General features: G+C 45.7%; 2 protein-coding genes across 2 annotated transcripts in view; both read left to right on the top strand.

Annotated features, from left to right (window-relative positions):
* The window catches only part of slc4a11 (solute carrier family 4 member 11), a gene marked incomplete at its 5' end in the record, with an annotated part of 47107 nt that extends 32409 nt beyond the window's left edge, over window positions 1-14698 (top strand). The window contains 12 exons of the mRNA XM_084437992.1: window positions 1818-1902; window positions 2092-2217; window positions 2304-2417; window positions 3360-3492; window positions 4404-4477; window positions 4583-4811; window positions 5599-5705; window positions 5896-6061; window positions 6702-6875; window positions 7127-7322; window positions 12292-12461; window positions 12589-14698. Coding sequence (XP_084294118.1) covers window positions 1818-1902; window positions 2092-2217; window positions 2304-2417; window positions 3360-3492; window positions 4404-4477; window positions 4583-4811; window positions 5599-5705; window positions 5896-6061; window positions 6702-6875; window positions 7127-7322; window positions 12292-12461; window positions 12589-12655 — 1641 coding nt within the window. The 3' untranslated portion in view covers window positions 12656-14698. The remainder of the gene's footprint in view (window positions 1-1817; window positions 1903-2091; window positions 2218-2303; window positions 2418-3359; window positions 3493-4403; window positions 4478-4582; window positions 4812-5598; window positions 5706-5895; window positions 6062-6701; window positions 6876-7126; window positions 7323-12291; window positions 12462-12588) is intronic.
* A 2827-nt stretch (window positions 14699-17525) lies between these two features.
* On the top strand, window positions 17526-22452 carry rpia (ribose 5-phosphate isomerase A (ribose 5-phosphate epimerase)). The gene is made up of 9 exons (XM_084437993.1): window positions 17526-17718; window positions 18389-18449; window positions 18589-18644; window positions 18760-18819; window positions 18972-19036; window positions 19136-19204; window positions 19342-19483; window positions 19856-19955; window positions 21123-22452. The coding sequence occupies exons 1-9, from the start codon at window positions 17662-17664 to the stop codon at window positions 21218-21220; spliced, it is 708 nt and encodes a 235-aa protein (XP_084294119.1). The 5' UTR covers window positions 17526-17661; the 3' UTR covers window positions 21221-22452.
* The last annotated feature ends 840 nt before the right edge of the window (window positions 22453-23292 follow it).

The raw sequence follows: 23292 nt of genomic DNA, 5'->3' as shown, positions 1-23292 counted from the left end.
TCTGATATGGAGGGATTTCTCATTCCCCTCTATCTCTGCAGCTGGATCTCAAGGCCTCTGCAGGTTACTCCCCATACTCACCACCATCCAAGCCTCACTTTGTTAGCCTCCACCGGCTCTGTGGAGTCCCATCTGTGTGCTGTATGTTCCTCTCTCTCTCTCTCTCTCTCTCTCTCTCTCTCTCTCTCTCTCTTTCTTTCTTTCTCTCTCCCTTTCAGCCCTCCAGTAATTTACATACATTTCTATTTTTTCTGTTCCTCTCTCTCTCTTTGTCCCTCTCTCTTTCTTTCTTCCTCTCTCCCTTTCAGGAACCCCACAATTTATATAATTCTGTCTTTTCTATTCCTCCTCTCTCTCTCTCTCTCTCCCTCCCTCCCTCTCCCCCTCTCTCTCTGCTCTCTCCCCCTCTCTCTCTCTCTCTCTCTCTCTCTCTCACTGTCTCTCTCCCCCTCTCTCTCTCTCTCTCTCTCTCTCTCTCTCTCTCTCTCTCTCTCTCCCTCTCAGCCCGTCTCTCCCTGCTCTCTCCAGTCTCTCTTCCTCTCCCTCCCTAATCAATCAGCATCAAGACCAGCCCGGCCCGCTCAGTGGATGAATGACCTTACATCTCTCTCAGTCCTGTCAGAGCTCCCTGCCCCCCCCCCCCCCCCCCCCCCCCACCCCGGAGCTGCGTTCACTGCCGCAGAGCAACATCTCCTCCTAATGTCGCTCTCCCTCTCCCCGGGTCGGCGGTGACAGTGACAGGCTTCAGGACATTCGCTCTTGTCTTAACAGCGCCACTCTGTACTCAAGTGTACGGCCCCAGGCGACAGGCCACTATTATTTAGTATGCTTCCCTGGCTGACTGAGCCCAGCCCCTCCCCTACGTAGCCCAACGGTGTCGGACCACCCAGAGCAACAACATATTATTTATTTATGTATTTATTTATACAGTTTATAATTACAGGGACAGTGCACATTAGTCAACGTTTCTGTACTGTAAATGTGCCAGTTTTAGCCAGTTTTAGCCAGTTTCAGCCAGTTTCATCCTTACAGAAGTGAAACGCTGGCCAAATTGTTGGATGTTTTCATGTTTTCTTCCCCCTTCGCTTAGCTTCACACTATCACCTCGTCTGAAGGAATGGCAAACAGGTGGACGGTAATTCCTCTGGGAGACTTTGTTTATGGAACCTGGGCCAAACGCTGGCTAGGAGCCATAGCGGTCCGCCCCACACACACACACACACACACACACACACACCCTTGTAATAATAAATTATTTCATTATGTATAGGTTTTTAATGGACATGCAATCTGTGAACGAGCCTGTGTGGCTTCATAAAAAGCCTACCCACTCAGAGAGAAATGGAGCCTTTTGTTTAATCATTCCAGGCTGTTTACATCAAGGTAAATCACGTTTTTTTCTGCCGAAAACAGAAAAATATAAACTCCTAATATGAGCAGCAGTGGCAGGGAGTACCTTCTCTGTGTGTTCACTCACACTGTTTTTGCCTCTCAAAACCCAAATGGTAAATGGACTGTACTTATGTAGCGCTTTTATCCAAAACACTTTACAATGGCCTCTCATTCACCCATTCACACACATTCACACACCAATGGCGGCAAGCTGCCATGCAAGGTGCTAGCCTGCTCATTGGGAGCAATTTGGGGTTCAGAGTCTTGCCCAAGGACACTTCAACATGTGGACAGGAGGAGCCGGAATTCGAACCACCGACCCTAAGATCATTGGATGACCCGCTCTACCTCCTGAGCCACAGCCGCCCCCACAAAACTTTAATTGATTGATGGGTGTGTGTCTGTCTTTCTGTCTGTCTGTCCAGTGTCAAGATTTCTTCAAAGCTGGTCGGGGGATCTATGAGGACTTCTGTCGCAGACTGCCCCTCTATGCCTCCGACTTCACAGACGGTACGCTTGGGGGGTCATCCTCTGCTCGCTCTACCCACTACTGTTACTGTAACAACTCCACACAGTACAGTTAACCACTCCAGATTAGTTCCTCTCACGCCAAGCGTTCAGCTCCTCCAGTGAAGTGGATCAGTAATGACTCTTGGTCAGTGTGCGTCTGAGCTGCTCCCTCTCTCTCTGTCTCCCCAGGTGTGCTGGGTAGCAACAAGACCTTGCTGAAGTACATGACCACATCTATCTTCCTCTACATCGCCATCCTCCTCCCAGCCATCGCCTTCGGCTCCCTCAACGACGAGAGCACCCGCGGCGAGATCGGTACAAACACCCACATACACGTTTACACACACACACACACAGCTACTTCTCCGCTAAGTCTGTCTATGCGTGTGTGTTCTCTCCAGATGTCCAGAAGACTATCATAGGCCAGAGCATAGGCGGGATAATCTACTCCCTGTTCGCTGGGTCGCCGCTCGTAGTCCCCCTGACCACAGCCCCCCTGGCCATCTTCATAAGCGGTAGGTCTTTCTCTGCTTGTCTCCCTGCCCCCCTGGCCATATTCATCAGCGGTAGGTCTTTCTCTGCTTGTCTCCCTGCCCCCCTGGCCATATTCATCAGCGGTAGGTCTTTCTCTGCTTGTCTCCCTGCCCCCCTGGCCATATTCATCAGCGGTAGGTCTTTCTCTGCTTGTCTCCCTGCCCCCCTGGCCATATTCATCAGCGGTAGGTCTTTCTCTGCTTGTCTCCCAGCACCACTGCAGCAAAATATGCTCATATCTCCCCTCAGACGATTATAGGAGCAAAAACCTGTCCAACTCAGGCTCCTGCTGGAACACTGTGTTTGAATCGTTTATATTGGTGGTTGTTTATTTACGAATATCTGTTGGTAATCCTTTTTTTGGGGTATGGAATTTAAATCACTGGAACCTGTGGAATGGTGCAACACTGATGACTAGTTGTCCTCTGATGCCTAGATGTAGTTTTAATATCGCATGGTTGTTTTGATGTGGTCTGATGACCTTTGAAGTCATTGTGATAGGATTGCCCTAAGCACATTCTTGTGGGCCTAATCGGACACCATTATCAAGAGTCTTTGTCTGAGTAGAACGATGGTTTGTTTGTGAAACCTTTGCTCATCTAGCCACAAATATACAGCAGAACTCAACTCAGGTGTGTGTTGGCAAAGCCATCACCATTTAGTAGTACTGCAGTGGTTCCTTTCATGTCTAAACGAAGTACAGTAATCAAAAGCTGCTTCTTTTTTTCTCTTCACATTTTAGAATCTTCACCAGGATGCAATTTCTCTCTGTCAAACGATGGACGAGTTACAGTAGTCCCGCTTCATTTTGGGTTTTAATTCAGAGGCATGGCTGATTGAGAAGTATCTGGTCTGTTGCTGTGTGTGTGTGTGTGTGTGTGTGTGTGTGTGTGTGTGTGTGTGTGTGTGTGTGTGTGTTGCAGTGATTCGAGGGATCTGTGATGACTATGACCTGGATTTCCCGGCCTTCTACGCATGCATCGGCCTGTGGAACAGCCTCTTCCTCATCCTGGGGGGCATCTTCAACGTCAGCCTGATCATGAAGCTCTTCAAGAGGTCTGCTATCCTCTTCACAATATCAACGCCAAACTTTGTTGCAGACTCACACCAACCATTGTTTATTGTTGCTTATTGTTTAGTGAATGGATCCCCATTAAAGGACAATGCTCGTTTTTGACAACCTGGACCTTATTTACGACATATTATAAGACGTTTGACTCACCGAGATCACTTTGGTGTAGTTCGGAGGCATGTAGAAGAAATGTAAACTCCAGCGCGAGCCAGTATATGCATGTATGGCGGTGGTGGGGGCACCTAGAATGCAGTTTCTAAAAATCAATTTTCTGCCGCGAAACGGTTGTTGTTGTTGTAGTAGTAGTAGTAGTAGTAGTAGTAGTAGTAGTAGTAGTAGTAGTGGTGGTAGTAGTAGTAGTAGTAGTAGTGGTAGTAGTAGTAGTAGTAGTAGTGGTAGTAGTAGTAGTAGTAGTAGTAGTAGTAGTAGTGGTAGTAGTGGTAGTAGTAGTAGTAGTAGTAGTAGTAGTAGTAGTAGTAGTAGTGGTAGTAGTAGTAGTGGTAGTAGTAGTAGTAGTAGTAGTAGTAGTGGTAGTAGTAGTAGTGGTAGTAGTGGTAGTAGTAGTAGTAGTAGTAGTAGTAGTAGTAGTAGTGGTAGTAGTGGTAGTAGTAGTAGTAGTAGTAGTAGTAGTAGTAGTAGTAGTAGTAGTAGTGGTAGTAGTAGTAGTAAAAATAAACTCACGACATCCACCCGTCAATCGACGCTATCCTTCTATCGAATCTTCCACAGTTCTTAAAACCCGTCCACTTGTCAATGTTCCAATCAAATTCCTCTAAACGCATGTCCCACCCTCATAGCTTGTTTGCGTCGGAAATACGTCAAACTACGGAAGTTAGATGATCTCAAACGTCCGTTTCTGTGCGACTTTAAGTAAATGTTTTACTTGCCGCTGCAGGTCAACGGAGGAGGTCATTGCCCTGTTCATCTCTATTGCATTCGTAGTGGACGCCTTGAAAGGCACAATCAAAAGTAAGCTTCCCTCTGGTCCCTTGCAAGTCCTATTGCATTGTCTGTTTGACGTACAGTACAGTATCAGGACGCTAACGGGACGAATGTTGTGACGCTCCCTCCCAGTCTTTCATAAGTACTACCACGCCCCAACATTGTCCAACGGGAGCATGGAGACCTTCTACCGGCTGCAGGAGCGGGCCGGCCTGCTGGGGGGGAACGGGACCGGGGCTGGGGGCTTGGGCTCCTTCCCCGACTCCTTCATCCAGTGCACTCGGGAGAGGCCCCTCCTCTGTCTCCTGCTGATGCTGGGGACGCTGTGGATGGGCTACACTCTCTACCAGTTCAAAAGGAGGTGCGTGCGTTCACAGGCAGCAGCTGGAGAGGCTTCCAGTCCCGCCTTGCCTGTACCCTACCATACCACTTTATTTATAGAGCACATTTAAAAACAACAAAGTTGACCAAAGTGCTGTACAAGTCAAACAACAAGAACACACAAAGAGCACATAGTAAAACATACGCAGTATGTCACATGAAAAAGGACAAGTCTCTTAGGCCATGTCAGGCGTGATTTAAACACCTGCAGAGTGGGGGCCTGTCTAACATGCAGAGGCAGCTCGTTCCAGAGCTTAGGGGCTGCCACTGCGAAAGCCCGATCCCCCCTGAGCTTCAGCCTGGATTTGGGGACAACCAGGAGAAGCTGATCAGAGGACCTGAGGGACCTTGAAGGAGCATAGGGTTCCAGCAGTTCCGAAAGGTAGATGGGTGCCAAGCCATTTAGGCACTTAAAAGTAAACAGCAAAATTTTAAAATCAATTCTAAAACGCCTGTGAGGGACGAGGTGACAATGGAGACTCCCCGAAGAGGCGGTCCTCACATGACCTCCCCCCAGAGACCCTCCTCCTCCTCAGGACCCCTGTGTGTCAGCAAGCTTTCCCTCCGGCCGCTGATTTAATAAACAGTTGCATTGTCCCTCTAATTGTTTTGGCGTAATCAAATCAACTTCACTCAGATTCGATTGTGTTAAAGAAAGCTGGACTGAGGTCGTTAAGTAGTGTCTGAATTGCAACCATTGTCCTTGCCCAAAGTAATTGTACTCCTCTCTTTGTCCTTCCCCCTCTCTCTCTCTCTCTCTCTCTCAGCCCGTTCCTGCATGCCAAAGTGAGAGAGGTGCTGTCGGACTGCGCCCTGCCCATCTCAGTGCTCGTGTTTTCCTTCATCGGCTCCTATGTCTTCAACGACATTGAGCGTCAGTACCGCCTCACTGCTCCACTCACTATCCTTCCTCTCTTCCTGTAATACAACACACACACACACACACACAGGCAACGAGCCACTACCGTCCATGTCGTGTGATGTCCCTTCTTCCCATACCACCATTAAAGACACAGTCTCGGGGGGGGGGGGGGGGTGCTGTGTGTACATTGTTTGTCCAACAGTCCCGGTGTTCAACTTTCACAACGGCCCCATGTTCAACGTGGCCCCGTTCGAGAGGCTGTCGGCCATGAACGTCCTGAGCGCCATGGGGCTGGGCTTCCTACTCGCCATCCTCATCTTCATCGACCAGAACATCGTTGTGTCGCTGACCAACGCCCCCGAGAACAGGTAGGCATCGTCTAGCCGCCGGCCGTGGTTTAAGGGAGAGGGGGGGGGGGGGAAACCTCACAGCAGTCGTCCTTGCTGACATCTGGAGATCGCCGCAGTGTGTGTGTGTGTGTGTGTGTGTGTGTGTGTGTGTGTGTGTGTGTGTGTGATGCGTCATTCTGAAGGTTGCAGTCCCCATTTATGTAAAGATGTTTAAGGGGCTTGGAATGCTTTTGTTGTCCGCCACAATGCCACATTGATTACGTGCTTTCGTAAGTCGGTGTGTGTGTGTGTGTGTGTGTGTGTGTGTGTGTGTCTCTGTGTGTGTGTGTGTGTGTATGAGAGAGAGAAAAGTAATATATTTCACTGTACCTGTATGATGTAGAAATGTATGTATGTGAGAAATAAAACTGACTTCGACTTATTACAAAGAGATCGAGTGCGTATATGCTGTATGTGCATGCAGTGTGTGTGTGTGTGTGTGTGTGTGTCTGTGTGTGTGTACCATATGAACTGAATTTGAATGTGTCGTGTGCCTCAGATTGTTGAAAGGCATGGCGTATCACTGGGACCTGAGTGTGTGTGTGTGTGTGTGTCTCAGGTTGTTGAAAGGCATGGCGTATCACTGGGATCTGAGTGTGTGTGTGTGTGTGTGTCTCAGGTTGTTGAAAGGCACAGCATACCACTGGGACCTGATGCTCTCCGGCCTCATTAACATACTGATGTCGGTTCTGGGGTTGCCGTGGATGCACGCCGCCTTCCCCCACTCCACCCTGCATGTGCGCCAGCTGGCCTTCGTGGAGCAGCGCGTGGAAGGGGGGCATCTCTACGAGACGTGAGCTGCCATCTTGTCATCATCACAGCCTCATCGACGTACAGCTCACAGTAGCAGTTGTCTTAATGTCATAATAATGTGCGGCCATTACATTGAGAATTATTAGAACGCTGAGCACCTATACATTGAAATTACACACATACAGTCACAACGTAATGTCATATAGCAACCAATTCCCGTGGATCATATAACATAACCATCAAGGTGATCATTTGAATACAGCTGGAAGTCAGTGACCGTGTCGTCCCCAGTATTGTCCAGGTCAAGGAGACCAGGCTGACGTCCCTGGCTGCCAACATCTTCATCGGGGTGTCTGTGTTCCTGCTGCCCGTCCCTCTGCAGTGGATCCCCAAGCCCGTCCTCTACGGCCTCTTCCTCTACATCGCACTCACCTCCATCGACGGCAACCAGATGTGTGACCGCATGGCCCTCCTGCTCAAGGAGCAGGTGAGTCAGATTAGGATAACGGGTTGACCACGTACCCCTGTGTGTGTGTGTGTGTGTGTGTGTGTGTGTGTGTGTGTGTGTGTGTGTGTGTGTGCGTGCGTGTGCGTGCGTGTGCGTGTGTGTGCTTTACTATACGTTGTGAGACAAGAATTGTTGAACAAGAACAATGGTCACTAGTGGGGGCACGGAGATGGTCCTCACAGGTTTAAGGTTAACTTTAGCATCAAAGGTTGTGCTCTGGACAATGGGCAGCATTGTGCTTCCCTGTACATTGACCTATCAAAAGCCTTTGATACAGTTGACCATTCAATTTTAATAAAAAGACTAGCAGTCTGTTGGCCTAGATCAGAAATCTTGCCAGTGGTTCACAAATTATCTCACAAACACAGTAGGGAGCCCTTGGGAGTAGTAATCTTAATCGTGGGATCTCAACGGTATTTCGGGGTATTGTAGGTGCTTTTGCCTTTGGCCTCACTTCTGCTTTCCTTTGCGAATGTTTCACAGAGGCTGCTGTAAGTTTGAAACCCTCATTGCCATGTCTGTTTATCACGTTTAATGCAAATGCATTCTAATGCATTCTAAAGGAATGAATGAGGAATTAAGGAATGTCTATGTATAAAAGCCTTCACTCTCTTCTGCGTAGGAAATGCTTCAGAATGAGCATAGAGCCTATTTCTTATTTTAATTTTTAAAGCTTTTAAAGCTGGAAGTCCAATCGCGTTGCGTTAAATGCCTAAACGTGATGAAATCAGCCCACATGAACAAAATACTCAGCTATACCAGCTAAACTGCGGTACAAAACTCACTGTCAAAACGTGTAGGCTAATCTACAAAGTAGCAGGAGGCAAAAGTTGCTCATTTAGACAATGGAGGTAACATGACTGCAACTTGCCTCTCTGCACGCCAACGCACATCAAGTCCCTTCTTTGAAAGGCTTGTTCTTTTTTTTTTGAATGGCTGGAGATCTACCAGCATTGCCTCTGGGCACCCCTGGCCTAAGGGCTGCTTGGTTCACCATGGATCTTCCTAAAGTTCCTCTTTTCATTGTGTCCAGTAATCCAAACTCCATATCCAATTCCTAATTTGATTTTTTATCATTACTCACATACAAACAAACGAATTCCTTGTTCAAAGATACAATTTCAGAATATTATTCCTGATTACCTGTAGCCTACAACATATTTGAGGGGTTCTTTTGCAAAACCGACATCTCCATTTGTAGGCCTATTAGCTATCCTAAATCAAAAGTTTGCAGTGAGGTTTAAAATAGTAGGCCTATTCATCTCTTGATGGTGACATTACAGTGACAACCTCGGGACATGGACAGACAGTTGGCATATTCTTAAAAACACACTTCTGCAAGTTTCATCATAATATGGGAGCTATAACGTGAGGGATTGGATGGACTTAAAACGAACTGAATAAGGACTAGGCTATATATTGGAACATTTGGACTGAATTAGATAATTGAATATAGCCTAACAAAGTGCGCTTCCATGCGTAATGGTGACATCCTATGTTTCCATTCCATATGAGCATCAATCCACGAACATCTCTTAGGCAAAAATCCATTATTTAAATTCTGATTAAAATGCTTCTGTGGTCAACAATGATTTTCTGGATGATATATTTTGGATCTAGTCCCGCTAGAAGCCTACAAAAGTATACAGGTACAAGTGAAAGGGCCTCCGGTAGCCTATTCAATTAATTAATTAATTAATTCAAGACATCTCAGACTGTTCGCTTATGTTTGCAAATGTCTGTGGCGAACAGAAAAGAAACTGAAAAAACATTGAACAAAATGCTAAAATGGAAAATTACAAGTTCATTGAGGTAGACTAACTTCATATCGGAGGCTTACTCCATACCAACTGAGCTATGCTATTGAACAGTGTGTTACCCGATGTTGAATTGGTAGATAGATACGTTCGTCATAATTAAATTACATCCAGAAGGAGAACAAAGATGAGTTTGAGAAGAAGGTACTCATCTAATATCATGCTGTGTATCATGGCCTTCATAGAATGGGTGAAATTTAATGATCAGACTTGTCTTCATTGGTAGACTAGAGGAGAAATACACTGAGAACCAAGCCTGCTAAATCTGCTCAAAGACACCACCTGGTGGTGGTGCATCACTGAAATTAAATAACGCCTGGCTGAAATCCCACGGGATTTCCCAGTGAAATACCATGATGATGAAATGCAGCAGCACTGACCAGTGCTAGAAGCTCCCCATTGTAGAGCCCAATGTATTGTGGCTGACTCTATTCATTCTACTTTTATGGAGGTCTCCAAAGGTGTTCCTCAAGGTTCAATTCTCAATTCTTTTCACCTTGTATTAATAACATTGCCTTTTCTCCAGATGTCTGTAAGGTGCACTTTTATGCTGATGACATTCTAAAATTCATCTGCTCCTACTTTGGGAGGAACATGATCTATTCTGCAGATAGCTTTTGACTCAATCCAGTGCTCACTCCTAGAGCTTACGCTTAATATAGCAAAAACAAAATGTATGCAATTATCTAGAACCTGCTCTTTGAAGGTAACTGATTTTAATATTTGCTCTTTCGATGACTCTGGAATTGAGAGAGTACCCTCGTACAAGTATCTGGGCATTATTATTGATGAAAAATTGTCTTTCAAGGTACATGTTAATGAACTAAGTAAAAAGTTAAGGGTGAAATTTGGGTTCTTTTATCGAAATAAGACACTGACACTGTCTATCACTCGGCACCTTGTTTTATTACTGTACTCTCATTTTAGAATGCACCACTGTAATTTGTATCAGGCAGTGGGTTGGCCATCCCTGGCTTCTAGGAAAGCACAGCACCAGGTCCTGTATGAGTACAAAGCCATCTAAGAAAAGATACCCAACTACCTAACATCCCTCATCACATGGCAGGCTAGTCATCTCCAGACAAGGTCTCAGGACTGGTTGACTTGAGGTCCCCAGAGTCAAAACTGAACTTGGAAAGACAGCTTTTAGTTATGGTGCTCCTAGAGCATGGAATAGGTTTCAGGAGTCTTTTAAATTGGATGCCTTTAGTCATTTTTAAACATGATTCGGGAATATGGTGGTCGAGGTCTATGTATGTTTTAGATAATATTGTCATTGTATTTAATTGTGTAAAATGTATGTGTTTGTATATTGTTACATTGTTTTTATATTATTTTATATTTTTTATGATGTATTGTGTAACCGGGGCACCACTGAAAATGAGACCTTAGTCTCAGTGGGCTTCCCAGGGCAAATAAATAAATAAATAAATTAATGAGTCAAAGGTTAGGCTTTGGGTAACCTAGGGATTAGGTTACAATTATGGTTAGGGTTATGGGTCAAAGGTTAGGTTTAGGTTTCTTGTTGGGGTTGTAGGGTTAAGGTTAGGGATAGTGATCAAAGGTTATGTTTAGGGCTAGGTTTAGGGGTTACAGGTCAGGTTTAGGCGGTCCCCGCAAAGATTTGAATATACAGTACAGTACACTGTGTGTGTGTGTGTGTGTGTGTGTGTGTGTGTGTGTGTGTGTGTGTGTGTGTGTGTGTGTGCGCGCACGTGCGTGCATGCGTGTGACTATACTGTACGTATGTTGACCACTGGGGTATGCAGGCAGGCTCCGGTCTCTCACCCCCTCTCTCCTGTTCACTCCCCTTCAGCTGAGCAGGCAGGCTCCGGTCTCTCACCCCCTCTCTCCTGTTCACTCCCCTTCAGCTGAGCAGGCAGGCTCCGGTCTCTCACCCCCTCTCTCCTGTTCGCTCCCCTTCAGCTGAGCAGGCAGGCTCCGGTCTCTCACCCCCTCTCTCCTGTTCGCTCCCCTTCAGCTGAGCAGGCAGGCTCCGGTCTCTCACCCCCTCTCTCCTGTTCACTCCCCTTCAGCTGAGCAGGCAGGCTCCGGTCTCTCACCCCCTCTCTCCTGTTCACTCCCCTTCAGCTGAGCAGGCAGGCTCCGGTCTCTCACCCCCTCTCTCCTGTTCACTCCCCTTCAGCTGAGCAGGCAGGCTCCGGTCTCTCACCCCCTCTCTCCTGTTCACTCCCCTTCAGCTGAGCAGGCAGGCTCCGGTCTCTCACCCCCTCTCTCCTGTTCACTCCCCTTCAGCTGAGCAGGCAGGCTCCGGTCTCTCACCCCCTCTCTCCTGTTCACTCCCCTTCAGCTGAGCAGGCAGGCTCCGGTCTCTCACCCCCTCTCTCCTGTTCACTCCCCTTCAGCTGAGCAGGCAGGATCCGGTCTCTCACCCCCTCTCTCCTGTTCACTCCCCTTCAGCTGAGCAGGCAGGCTCCGGTCTCTCACCCCCTCTCTCCTGTTCACTCCCCTTCAGCTGAGCAGGCAGGCTCCGGTCTCTCACCCCCTCTCTCCTGTTCACTCCCCTTCAGCTGAGCAGGCAGGATCCGGTCTCTCACCCCCTCTCTCCTGTTCACTCCCCTTCAGCTGAGCAGGCAGGCTCCGGTCTCTCACCCCCTCTCTCCTGTTCGCTCCCCTTCAGCTGAGCAGGCAGGCTCCGGTCTCTCACCCCCTCTCTCCTGTTCGCTCCCCTTCAGCTGAGCAGGCAGGCTCCGGTCTCTCACCCCCTCTCTCCTGTTCACTCCCCTTCAGCTGAGCAGGCAGGCTCCGGTCTCTCACCCCCTCTCTCCTGTTCACTCCCCTTCAGCTGAGCAGGCAGGCTCCGGTCTCTCACCCCCTCTCTCCTGTTCACTCCCCTTCAGCTGAGCAGGCAGGCTCCGGTCTCTCACCCCCTCTCTCCTGTTCACTCCCCTTCAGCTGAGCAGGCAGGCTCCGGTCTCTCACCCCCTCTCTCCTGTTCACTCCCCTTCAGCTGAGCAGGCAGGCTCCGGTCTCTCACCCCCTCTCTCCTGTTCACTCCCCTTCAGCTGAGCAGGCAGGCTCCGGTCTCTCACCCCCTCTCTCCTGTTCACTCCCCTTCAGCTGAGCAGGCAGGCTCCGGTCTCTCACCCCCTCTCTCCTGTTCACTCCAGACGTCCTATCCGCCCACCCATTACATCCGCAAGGTGCCCCAGAGGAAGATCCACTACTTCACCTTCCTGCAGATGATGCAGCTGTTGGTGCTGTGTGCGTTTGGCATGTACCCCCTGCCCTACATGAAGATGATCTTCCCCCTGCTCATGACCCTGCTCATCCCAATCAGGTAGACTGTTTAGTGTTTCCCTAGTCCTGTATCCCCAGTACTCTCTGGGGTCACACTTAATCTGACTAATCCCACTGTGCAGTTTAGTGTACTGTATGACCTGTTCTGTTGCCCTTTTCTTTTGTAGGAACTGTGTGCTTCCTCGCATCATTGAGGCCAAATACTTGGACATAATGGATGCCCAGCACATGTAGCTAAAGATAGAGACCAGCTCTTGGTGAAAAAGGCATCTGGGAATTTTTATTTTTGAAATTCAAAGCTGAATGGAGGCAAATGAATGAATAGACAAGAGCATCCACACAGGTGAAGCACTGAAATGAAGTGATGGAGAGGAGGAGAGGCTGAGTGGGAGAGATGTCCATCTATAGACAGACCGGGTCTCCTGTCTCTCACCTCAGGATCAGGTCTGCAGAATATGGACCGACCAGAACTCCTGTTTCACCAGAACTCTCAGTCTAGTTCCATAGCTCTTATTAATCTTTGTTTAGTTTTGAAATCTCAGTCATTGTGTCAATTTCAGTGTTCTATACACATGGTGGCCATTAGGAGCTTAGATTTGTGTCCCTCAGTTTATCTCTCTGACTTCTTATTGATTCTGAAAGGTATCAATGTTGATTAAGAGAAGATAATACAGTGACAATGATAACAGTTGCATAGATTATGTGCTTTCTCTCTCTTTCTTTCTTTCTCTCTCTCTCGCTGTTGTCCTCGCATTCATGGTGAAAGTGATAACTAAAATGTCTAATACATTCCATTGAAATATGATAATTGCTACAAAAAGACAGCACAGACCAAATTTGGTAGTTTAATCTTGATCTAATTATGAATATAGTCTATTATGGAAACATAATACAAATATTTCAGCTATTGAAATAGATATTTATTTATCATAATGACATTGTATGTCCTCCTGATTAAAAGGGCATATCAAATCAATAAAAGGTTTGTCTTTTTTCCCTAACTAAAGAAAATATAATGTTTTCGGAATTATGTTATTTTGTTCCACAACTTGATTCTATTGTGTGCAGTGTCTTTCCTACATGGGGCTTTGTGCTCATGTTTACTCATTCCTAAAAGATCCAACATTCCAACACCATATCAAAGTAACACAATGGCTCTGGTACAGAACTACTGGTGAGGTTTGTTTGCTAACACAAACACGCAAACAAGTGAATGCATCCCTTTTGTAAAAATCTGTTCTAAAACCCTGTTTCAAGTAACCCTGTCTTGTTTTATTTAGATGTTATGATTAGATCAACGCTTGCAAACCTTGTCATGTAGTCCAACTGTCTGGACAAGTTATCTTAGTAACTAAAAAAGAAAGGAGAAAATCCCCAGATACTGACACACATGTTTGCGAAAAAACAACTTTTTGGTTATGATTTCCTTATCGGGGTTTTTAATATGATGTCATTAAAGTGATTGTCAAACTATGACATTGTATCCTACAAAAGCATGTACAGATACCAAGATTCATACAGTGCAACCCCTACAACTCAATACCGCAGTAAACATGAATGATTGTGAATTCAGCAATACTGTTACTCAACATACATTCCAGAGAAACTCTATTGGTTGTGCCCAAGTGCTCATCGCTGCAGTATTGAACAAAAGGCAGAATTTAGAAGCAGGGATTGAGTGTTTGAATTAGCCTACTTCTGATGGTACAAATAACATTCCATGCCAACTGACCATTGCTTTCAGCATGTAACCTTTATTCAAATATTCAATTTAATTACCGGTATAGTTTGCTTCCCAAACGAATGGCAGCTCCAGATTACTGTTTCACCAATGTAAGAAAGATGTCAAATTTAGGTAGATGAGCTGAAAGCATTTACATAATCCATTGACTACGCCTTAAAACAGCACTGGTGAGAGATTCTGACGTATAAAATAATATGTACAGTTTACAATTCAAAGTTTAGCTTTCTCAAGTATGGGTCCATTACAAGCTATTAGTTTCCATTTTTAACAGAGGAAAGACAGTACTGTATTATTCTTGTGTGACAGTATTGTTGTTGTTTCTTGATATCTTCTCTGTAGGCTACTCATTCAAATTGCCGTAAACTCGATACTCTCAAAGACATTGGATTTCTGTTTGTGAAACCCCTCCAATTTGATTTGTTGAAATTATGTACTGTGGTGTTTTATTCTCTCATTTCATATACTTTTTTCTAATCATGAATGTATAATGTGTGGATTTTTATATAGCATATATATATAGAATAATTTAGCTGTCAAACAGATCAGTAATTTTGTCAAAAAGATCAGCTATATTTGTAAGCTGTAAATGTAAAAATAAGAAAACATGTTTATCAAACAGAATGTGTTCGTTTACTATGGTATATATACTGTACACTGAAAAAAGAGATATCTCAAGCTGTTTGCCAAATAAAGAGTAATAGTGAAGTGATGTACAGCGAGTCCGTGTGTCCTTTTGAGTGCAGCCGACTCAAGTGCTGCATATTTACAAACAGCATGCAACAGGCCGGGGCCTCATTTATCATTGAGGTACGCCTTCTTTTACACGGTCTTTTTCGCGATTTCAGGCGTACGCCATTTGCCCCCCCCACATTTCGATTTATCAAGCCGAAAGGGCGGAAATTTAGTCGCCTTTCTCCGCGCTTTTGTACGACACCTCTCAAGTTGTCGTACCGATTTACACGGTGTTCTACGCCCTTTTTGAACACGGGGAACTGGCGACGCAGGTGGTGCGTCGGTGAATTACTATGTTTGACGGAGAGAATAAGAGCGACAGTTCATGAACGCACAATCATGTAGGCTAATAGCCCAATTCAGCACCAACATATATCGCAATGCAAGATTAGACGTGTCCTCTAACCGGCTCATGAATGGTCCGATATGGATTTGTTCCCCAAACTGAACCTATGCGCTGTCCCAAACCTTTCCGCGCTATATGTCACACACCTAATGCAGGCACTCCATCAAACGGCAATAATTGACCAATTAGATTGTCATTAATATGTGATCATGTGGACCTGTTTGCTCTTTGGTAAGCATATAAATGACAGTCCTCCTGTGCGTAATGCGAGCCTAAATGAATCCGGCGCTACTCGGCCTACTGGCCGAGATAGAACTCCAAAGAGGTGACGGCGATGGCGACTGCACCCACATATTGATAAGGGCACCATCAGTGAATGAATACGTCTATGTGAATCGCTAAAATGTGCACACTAGAAATACCCAAATCATATGTGACGCCGACATGCTCATCACAAGTGTAGTGGCACGGTGGCCTTGCTCCACGCATGACTCATTCATCCTGGCGCACAGCAGGGTAGGAGCTAGACTGGAGGCAGGCGCTGCGCGTGACGGCTGGCTTGTTGGTGTGTCCATAGCCAAGATACATATTCTTTGTCTTATTTACTTTAATCTTTATTAGCATTTTCCATCCATACAACGACAATACAATAAAACATAAAAACTTACAATAACAGCTTATGGGTACTTCCATCCATGCAGCTTTTTTTTCTTACTCAAATATGACAATTTTAATATTAGTGGTATCATCACACTTCCTTCTATAATCCATCCATTTTTCCCATCTCCCTTCAAACTTTCCTTCCTGCATCCTCAATGCATAAATAAATCTCATAAATCTCCTCCACAACACCCACCACTGCTCCTTGGTTGAGGGTTCCACCTTATATCAAGCCCTCATTATTGTCTTTTTACTAGCAACCAATAGTACTTTCACTAGGTATCTGTCCCCTCCTTGTACATCATTCTGTTATGTTTGCCAAGATGTATATTCAAAGCTGATAAGAATGAGAACCAGTCAAGACCCCACCACAAAATGAGGACCCAAGCCCTCAGCCCCCTCCCCATCATGAGGTTTACCAGCGGGGCCAAAGGGCCCACACTGAGGTCATGCGCCAGCTATGAAGACATAAACAAGTAAGGTTCACATTTCTACCATTTTATTGTCTGTTGGTGGGTGACTGTGTGAGGTGTGTGAGTGCGTTTGTGAGTGAATGTGTGAGGTCCGTGAGTGTGGTAGTGAGTGACTGTGTGAGGTCCTTGAGTGTGGTAGTGAGTGACTGTGTGAGGTCCGTGAGTGTGGTAGTGAGTGACTGTGTGAGGTCCGTGAGTGTGGTAGTGAGTGACAGTGTGAGGTCCGTGACAGCATGTGTGAGGGAATGAAGTGCAGTGAGGATGTCCTGTTGGCTCTGGTGGTGTAGTGTGGTGACCTCCACCAACTGCTGAACAACTGCCCCAATCCCTTCTGCCATTTCCCTCTGGGCCTCTAGGGTCATGAGCCTCCAGCACAGCGTCTGATAGGAAGCCCAGCCCTCAGGGACCCTTGAGGCAGGGACGCTGGCAGCCGGAGGTGGAGGCGTGGGCGGTGGAGACGGAGGCGCTGGAGATGGCACTGGAGGTGGAGGCCGGTGCGCTGGAGGTGGAGGCACTGGAGGTCGTGGCACTGGATGTAGAGGCTGCAACCGGCGGGGGCACGACCGTCAGGTCAAGGACCACTGCAGACTCCCCCTCCTCTGAGTCCCACCCCACGTCAGAGTCTGGAGAAACAATTTCAGTCATTTTCTTTGAGTTTGTCTGTTAACTTGATTATGCATTAAACATTTTATTGTGTAGCCATATTCAATTGATATGTTTTTCTGTTGGCAGCCAAATAAATGCTTAAGTGTGATTTACCGGGTGATTTAGATGAGTCTTAATAATGTGGTCTAACATTATGAAGTGGTCATCTGTGTTATCGTTCCACCACTTCATAATGTTAGACCACATTATTAAGACTCTCACGCCTGAAATCGCGCAAAAGACCGTGTAAAAGAAGGCGTACCTCAATGATAAATGAGGCCCCTAAAGCACTGAACGTACCTCTGTGTGCACATATTCGCAGATCTCCAAATCATATGCAGGCGAATAATGACGCAGTTCAGCTTGTGATGGTAGCAGCAAGAAGTAACAACACATTAAATCCTGCAAAAACTCTTGAACATCACCAAATTACGCAACACTACTTCAGAGAGTAGCCTGCATGGCAGTGGGAGGCGGTGGTCTGTCTCAAGTTTCAATGGGAAGTACTGCGAGGCTGCGGAGGTGGGGCGGCTCTGGACACGTCCTCGCAGCGGGACTCTTTTCCGCCTCATCGGGGAGGCAGTTCCCCCTCAATCTGGAGAAACACGTGCGACTGTTTACGAGGCAGAGTGACTTGATCATGGCAGAAGAGGCTAAGAAACTCGCAGGTTGTACTGCGGTGGATAACCATGTGCAGGTAGAAAATTATGAACACCTTGAGTACCTTGCTTGATAGCTGACTAGCTAGCTAATGTTATTCATGCACTTGATTATCTAGAGAGGACATCGGTTTTATGTTTTGTGAGATGGGCTTCCTTAGGCGTAACGTCAAGTGGGCAAGGAGATTGACGCTATTTGCTAGCTAATGTACGTTAATGCTAGTGCATTGCTAGCTCGCCTAGCTAGCTAACTAGCTACCGTTTTAGCAGGCTAGCTATAGCTACCTCTTCGTACCGAATGGGTACTTTCAAGCTAAATAAATACCACGCTGCAGCATGGGGCATCTAACCTTACTCAACCTTTGTATTTCCTAATACCTAGTAATGTGGTGTATCCTAGAGTTAAAGCTTGATTTTGCAAGCCTGGCTGAATAAATTAACATTATGCTATCCAGATTTGCGTTTGCAACCATCAATTCTCCAGAGAATATAGCTGGCTAATTAGCTAACTGAGTTATGTCACGAGGAAATTATACTTTCCTCTTCATATCTTTGAATCTTCAACCTTGAGCCTAACATTCAATAACTTATAGTTTGGAGTAAAACGTGAGTCTGCCAGACATACGTTGTGGATTTGTCTATGCTTCATACTTATGTGAAATTTAGTATGACCATGAGAACTAATCGCTCTTCTTTCAAACCTTGTAGAACAATCAGGTGGTTGGAGTTGGCAGTGGCTCCACCATAGTCTATGCTGTGGACAGATTAGGTGAGTACTGTGAGGGTCTACCACATGAATGGCTTTTACATTGATCTAATTCTACATTGAGTTGAATGGCTTTTTACATTGATCAGTTTCTACATTGAGTAAAGTATGATGACGATCATATGGACATTGTTTGTTCCAGCGGAGAGGGTGCGTCAGGAGAAGCTCAACATTGTGTGTGTCCCTACCTCCTTTCAGGTTTGTATCTCACTTGAGGTAACAATTGCTGTCTAGACCAAATCAATACTGAAACCACCACTAAAAGAGTCGGTTTGCTGGGTCTTTATCCGTGTCCTTTCTCCTCGTCCTCCAGGCTCGCCAGCTGATCCTGCAGCATGGCCTCACGCTCTCTGACCTGGACAGGCACCCAGAGGTACGTTACATTAGCCGGCCCGCTGATGGATGCGCTTGTTTCCACGGTATCAGAATAGCCTGCTGGACAATGTGTCTCTGTCATCAGTATCCTGTGGTCCTATTGTTTACTGGCACGATAAGTCTGTTTATCCCTCCGTCCTCACCGCCCAGCTGGATGTGGCGATCGACGGGGCGGATGAAGTGGACGCAGAGCTGACGTTGATCAAAGGAGGAGGGTACGCATGCTTTATATCTGCCTGTTATTTCCTAGTCAGATACTGTAACAGGCCGGCCCGCTCCTCATCATGCGTCTCCTCTTTCTCTCTCTCTGATAGGGGCTGTCTGGCGCAGGAGAAGATAGTGGCGAGCTGTGCTAAACATTTCATTGTCATCGCTGACTACAGGTGTGTGTGTGTGTGTGTGTGTGTGTGTGTGTGTGTGTGTGTGTGTGTGTGTGTGTGAAAGAGAGACATGCATAGAAATGATGAGGCCTAAAGCTGTATGTTCATCACTACCTCCCTCTTGTCTTCTACTGATAAAGGAAGGACTCTGAGGTCTTGGGACAGCAGTGGAAGAAGGGTGTCCCAATAGAGGTCATTCCCATGGCTTATGTCCCTGTCTCCAGGACAATAGCAAAGCGCTTTGGTGGGGAGGCTGTCCTAAGGATGGCTATCAGCAAAGCAGTGAGTGTCCTCAAGAGTTGGAGAACAGATAATTTTTGCCTTTTTACAGTAGTTAAGCGTCTGTTATTCCTATTGTCCTTGACTTAGATATTTTTTGTTTTGCGTAGAGATACTGTATACTCTTCGTTATCCTCTTAATGCTTTGCTTCGGCATTTTGAAAGCTTTTGTTACGTTACATGTGACAAGTTCATAGGTGCTCCTGGGGCAGCTGTGGCTCAAGAGGTAGAACGGGTCCAATGCTAGTAGGGTCAGCGGTTCGAATCCCGGCCACATGTCGAAATGTCCTTGGGCAAGACACTGAACTGAACCCATGAGTCCACTGAGTCCATTTACCGTCCATACATTTACCATTTGCTCCTCTGCTGTGCCAGGGCCCTGTCGTGACTGATAACAGCAACTTTATCCTTGATTGGAAGTTTGAGCACGCCCAGAACTGGAGGGAGGTCAACACAGCCATCAAGATGATCCCAGGTGAGTGTTCCTGACACATGACCCCTGAATAACCCCTCCTGTGATCTGTGTTGATCCGAGCATAAGGTTCCATAAAACCCCATAATATACATGTCTAGCCTTCCACTGTCCCCAGGGCTCACTGACACTGGGTATCTGCAGGTTCTTAAAAAGTCAAATTAATTTTATCCATATTAATAAGTTTTAGATTGTCTGAATTTTAATTTGTCACACAAAGGATCTTTAAAAAATTGCTTGACAGACTATTTCTTATTACACTCTGTGTTGTATAGTAGTGCTGTTAAAGAATGGTTGATTGGATGAATATTTGATTTACTTGAATGTACGTAAAGGGATGTTTCTCGTCTTCATATCTACAATTGGAATTGCAAAACAAAGCGATCTCGTGGTTCTATGAAAAGTGAGGCCTACGTATGTGCCTGACACACCTCAGAGCTTCAGTATCCCATGTAACTTCAGGCTGTTACCAGCTCAACTCAGTCTGCTGGGCACTTTTCAAATTGTTGAATGTTGTATTTGCAATGTGCTAGAACAGCATCACGTGCAAGATAAAGGGAAATATACTGACATAGTCATGATAATCCAGAACAGGTAGGTCAGGTGAGGGGAGGGAGTGATGAGAACACCCGGAGTTACAGAACAGGGCACAATGATAGTCATGTAAGAGAGTCATATTTCTCTTATGAGGAAATGGCAGGAAATGAATGTTAGACTTCCTTGGGTGGGGCAGACCCCACACACTGTCCTGTCCTCCCCCCACCAGGCTCCATAGGTGCAGTAGATGGTGGGAAAAAATATGCATAAACTTATTGATAATTGACTTGCATCTGCTCTAGTGCTATGTTTTATCAATCTTATTTAATGTAGTACTGTAGAACTGTTACCTTTCAAAACTGGGAAAAATGTCAGACTTTTTTTTTTTGCTGTGTCATTCTGAAGATTTAGCTCTTTATTTTGATCAATTTTACTTTTAGCTCTTGAAAATTAGGTCTCACCGACCATTAGGTCTCACCAATCATTTTTTGACTTAAATTGCATTCCAAGTGGCATTACAAATGTCTAAAAAGTCTTAAGTATAATTTGTTGAAACCTGCAGATACCCTGCATACAGTGTACTGTTATATCTGTCTGCCCCTCATTTGCACCCCCATCACTCCCTCCCCTCAGGAGTGGTGGAGACTGGCCTCTTCGTGGGTATGGCTGAGAGGGTCTACTTTGGGATGGAGGATGGAACGGTGAAGACTAGAGACCCACCTATCAACTGAACTCTCCTGCACATCTACACATCTACCATACCTGCCTTTTGAATGACTTCCTCAACCACAAGTGCTGCTCTTCGTGTATCCCCTATGGGCTCTGTCTGATCGAGCACAGATCTGCTCCTCTCTCCTTCTCTGACTTTTGATGCGGTTCTGGGCATTATACTGATGGCAGGGTCCTGTTTGTGGTTAAATGTGGTTATTAATGTCTGTGGGGCAATGCTGATGTTGCCAGAACATGCGTTTCCATTGGGCTGACGAACAATGTTTTCTGGATGATTGATGTTCCAAACAGGCTGTCTGGTAGCATATTGTAATAGTTTTTGCCTTGCCCTAGAAACATTTGTCCACATTCATTCAATTAAATGGTACCCCCAGGTTTTCCGTCTGTAGTAGCCACGTTTCATGTAAAGCGTACATTACTGTATCACCCCAGCAGCTGAGTCGGAGTCTTTCACCGTGGCCCAGAGGGACTGATTAGCTCTGCAGTTGTCTTCAAAACTGGGACGACTGACTGAACAAAGAATGGTGCAAGGGAAAATTCTCTGTGGTTACTCCCTCTTGTTTGTAGATGAACAGGAACTCTGGGATTGTTTGGTATTGACTGAAACCAGTCAGTCAGCTGGGTTAAAGTCCCACCAGAGTCCAAAGAGTGAGCATCTGTCTGCAGGGGTTTGCCCTTTCACTCTTTCAGAATTCTTGCCATTCACTTGAATGTATGTAAGCTTCTGTACGTGTGCATCCTTGTTCTCTGTGCCTGTGCTTGCATGTGGTTTCCCTTTCTTGAGCAAGCTGTCACTTGTGCAAGCTGTTGTGCCATGACCTTACCGGTTTTAAAACAATCCAAGTAATTAGCAGTGTTGGGTGTAGGAAAGACCAGTTATAAGTAGTTGATTGTCTTTTGATTGTTTTTTTGCCTTTTCCTTCATAAGCTAACTGATGTATAAAGGTCATGCAGTATGCCTCTACCTCTGGTCTACAGCTCCATGTTCATATTTAACCTCATGATATGGTACTTGGTCTTTGGCTTAAATAGCATGACACACAAAGCCTTATTTTGTTTCATTTGTGGTAGTTTGAGAGCTTTTGGTTCATCTGCTGATTGGAGGAGTCCCATAGGTTTTGGAACATGTTAAATAATTTTGCACCGGCATTTTGTTAAATGTTCTTTTACCATGATGAGATTATATAGTGTGCCAAGTGAGAGCTGTGATGGCTGTAATGTACAGTGGTTTGGATTACAAATACAGGACCAAACAAAACTCATTTTGACTACTACCTTTCTTTGGTGTTGTTTAACCCATGTTTCTAAAAGAGATATCATCCCCTTTCTCACCTCGGCAATACAAACGACTGCCGTCAATTCATACTTCCAGCTGAGAAATTGGTTATTTCTGGGGAACGTCAGTCTCGCTATGAATCTCCACCAGGGGGCGCCAAGTGTACCATCAATCTGGCATGAGAAGGATTCGATAGGAAGCCGTATCATCCCTTCTACTGTATGTTTTATACTAATACATCAATGGTTTTATATCCCAAATATATAACAATGAGCAGGGACCGTGATACTACTCCTGGACGAGCTAGAACCAAGAAATTAACGTACGTGAGCTAATAATGTAGTTCCATTATAACGGTCCAACATTGTAACATCGTATCAACTTTTCTATTAGTATTACTTTTCTATTAGTTCTATATTCAATTACTGGAACTTTTAAAATAGTTTGACCGTTGCCATTACTTTTTAAGTCTGGACTGTGGCATTAACTGGAGTTTTAATACTGAGCAGTGGTAATGGTCTGAATTAGATAATTCACTGTCCGGTCCAGTGGAAAGTAGTCCTGGAAGGTTCAGAAACAGAAAGTGGTAGTAACTCGTGACAGTGTCCGGAACAGGAAATCTACGGTGTGGCCACGTTGATGTTTCCATCTTGTCCTTATTCGTTGATAAACGAGTATAGCAACGACTTGAGTGACAGCTGAAAGTATCGAATTGAGAGCTTCTGCTAAGTCCGAGGTGATGTGAACTCACCAATTGCTTTCTTTCGGCTTCGCGTGGCCTTTCAATTGGACAAACGA

The sequence above is a fragment of the Borostomias antarcticus genome, assembly GCF_949987555.1.
Source record: "Borostomias antarcticus genome assembly, chromosome: 5".
In the NCBI taxonomy this organism is placed as follows: domain Eukaryota; kingdom Metazoa; phylum Chordata; class Actinopteri; order Stomiiformes; family Stomiidae; genus Borostomias; species Borostomias antarcticus.
The sequence above is the reverse complement of the archived record's forward strand: the minus strand, read 5'-3'. Positions and strand labels throughout refer to the sequence as shown.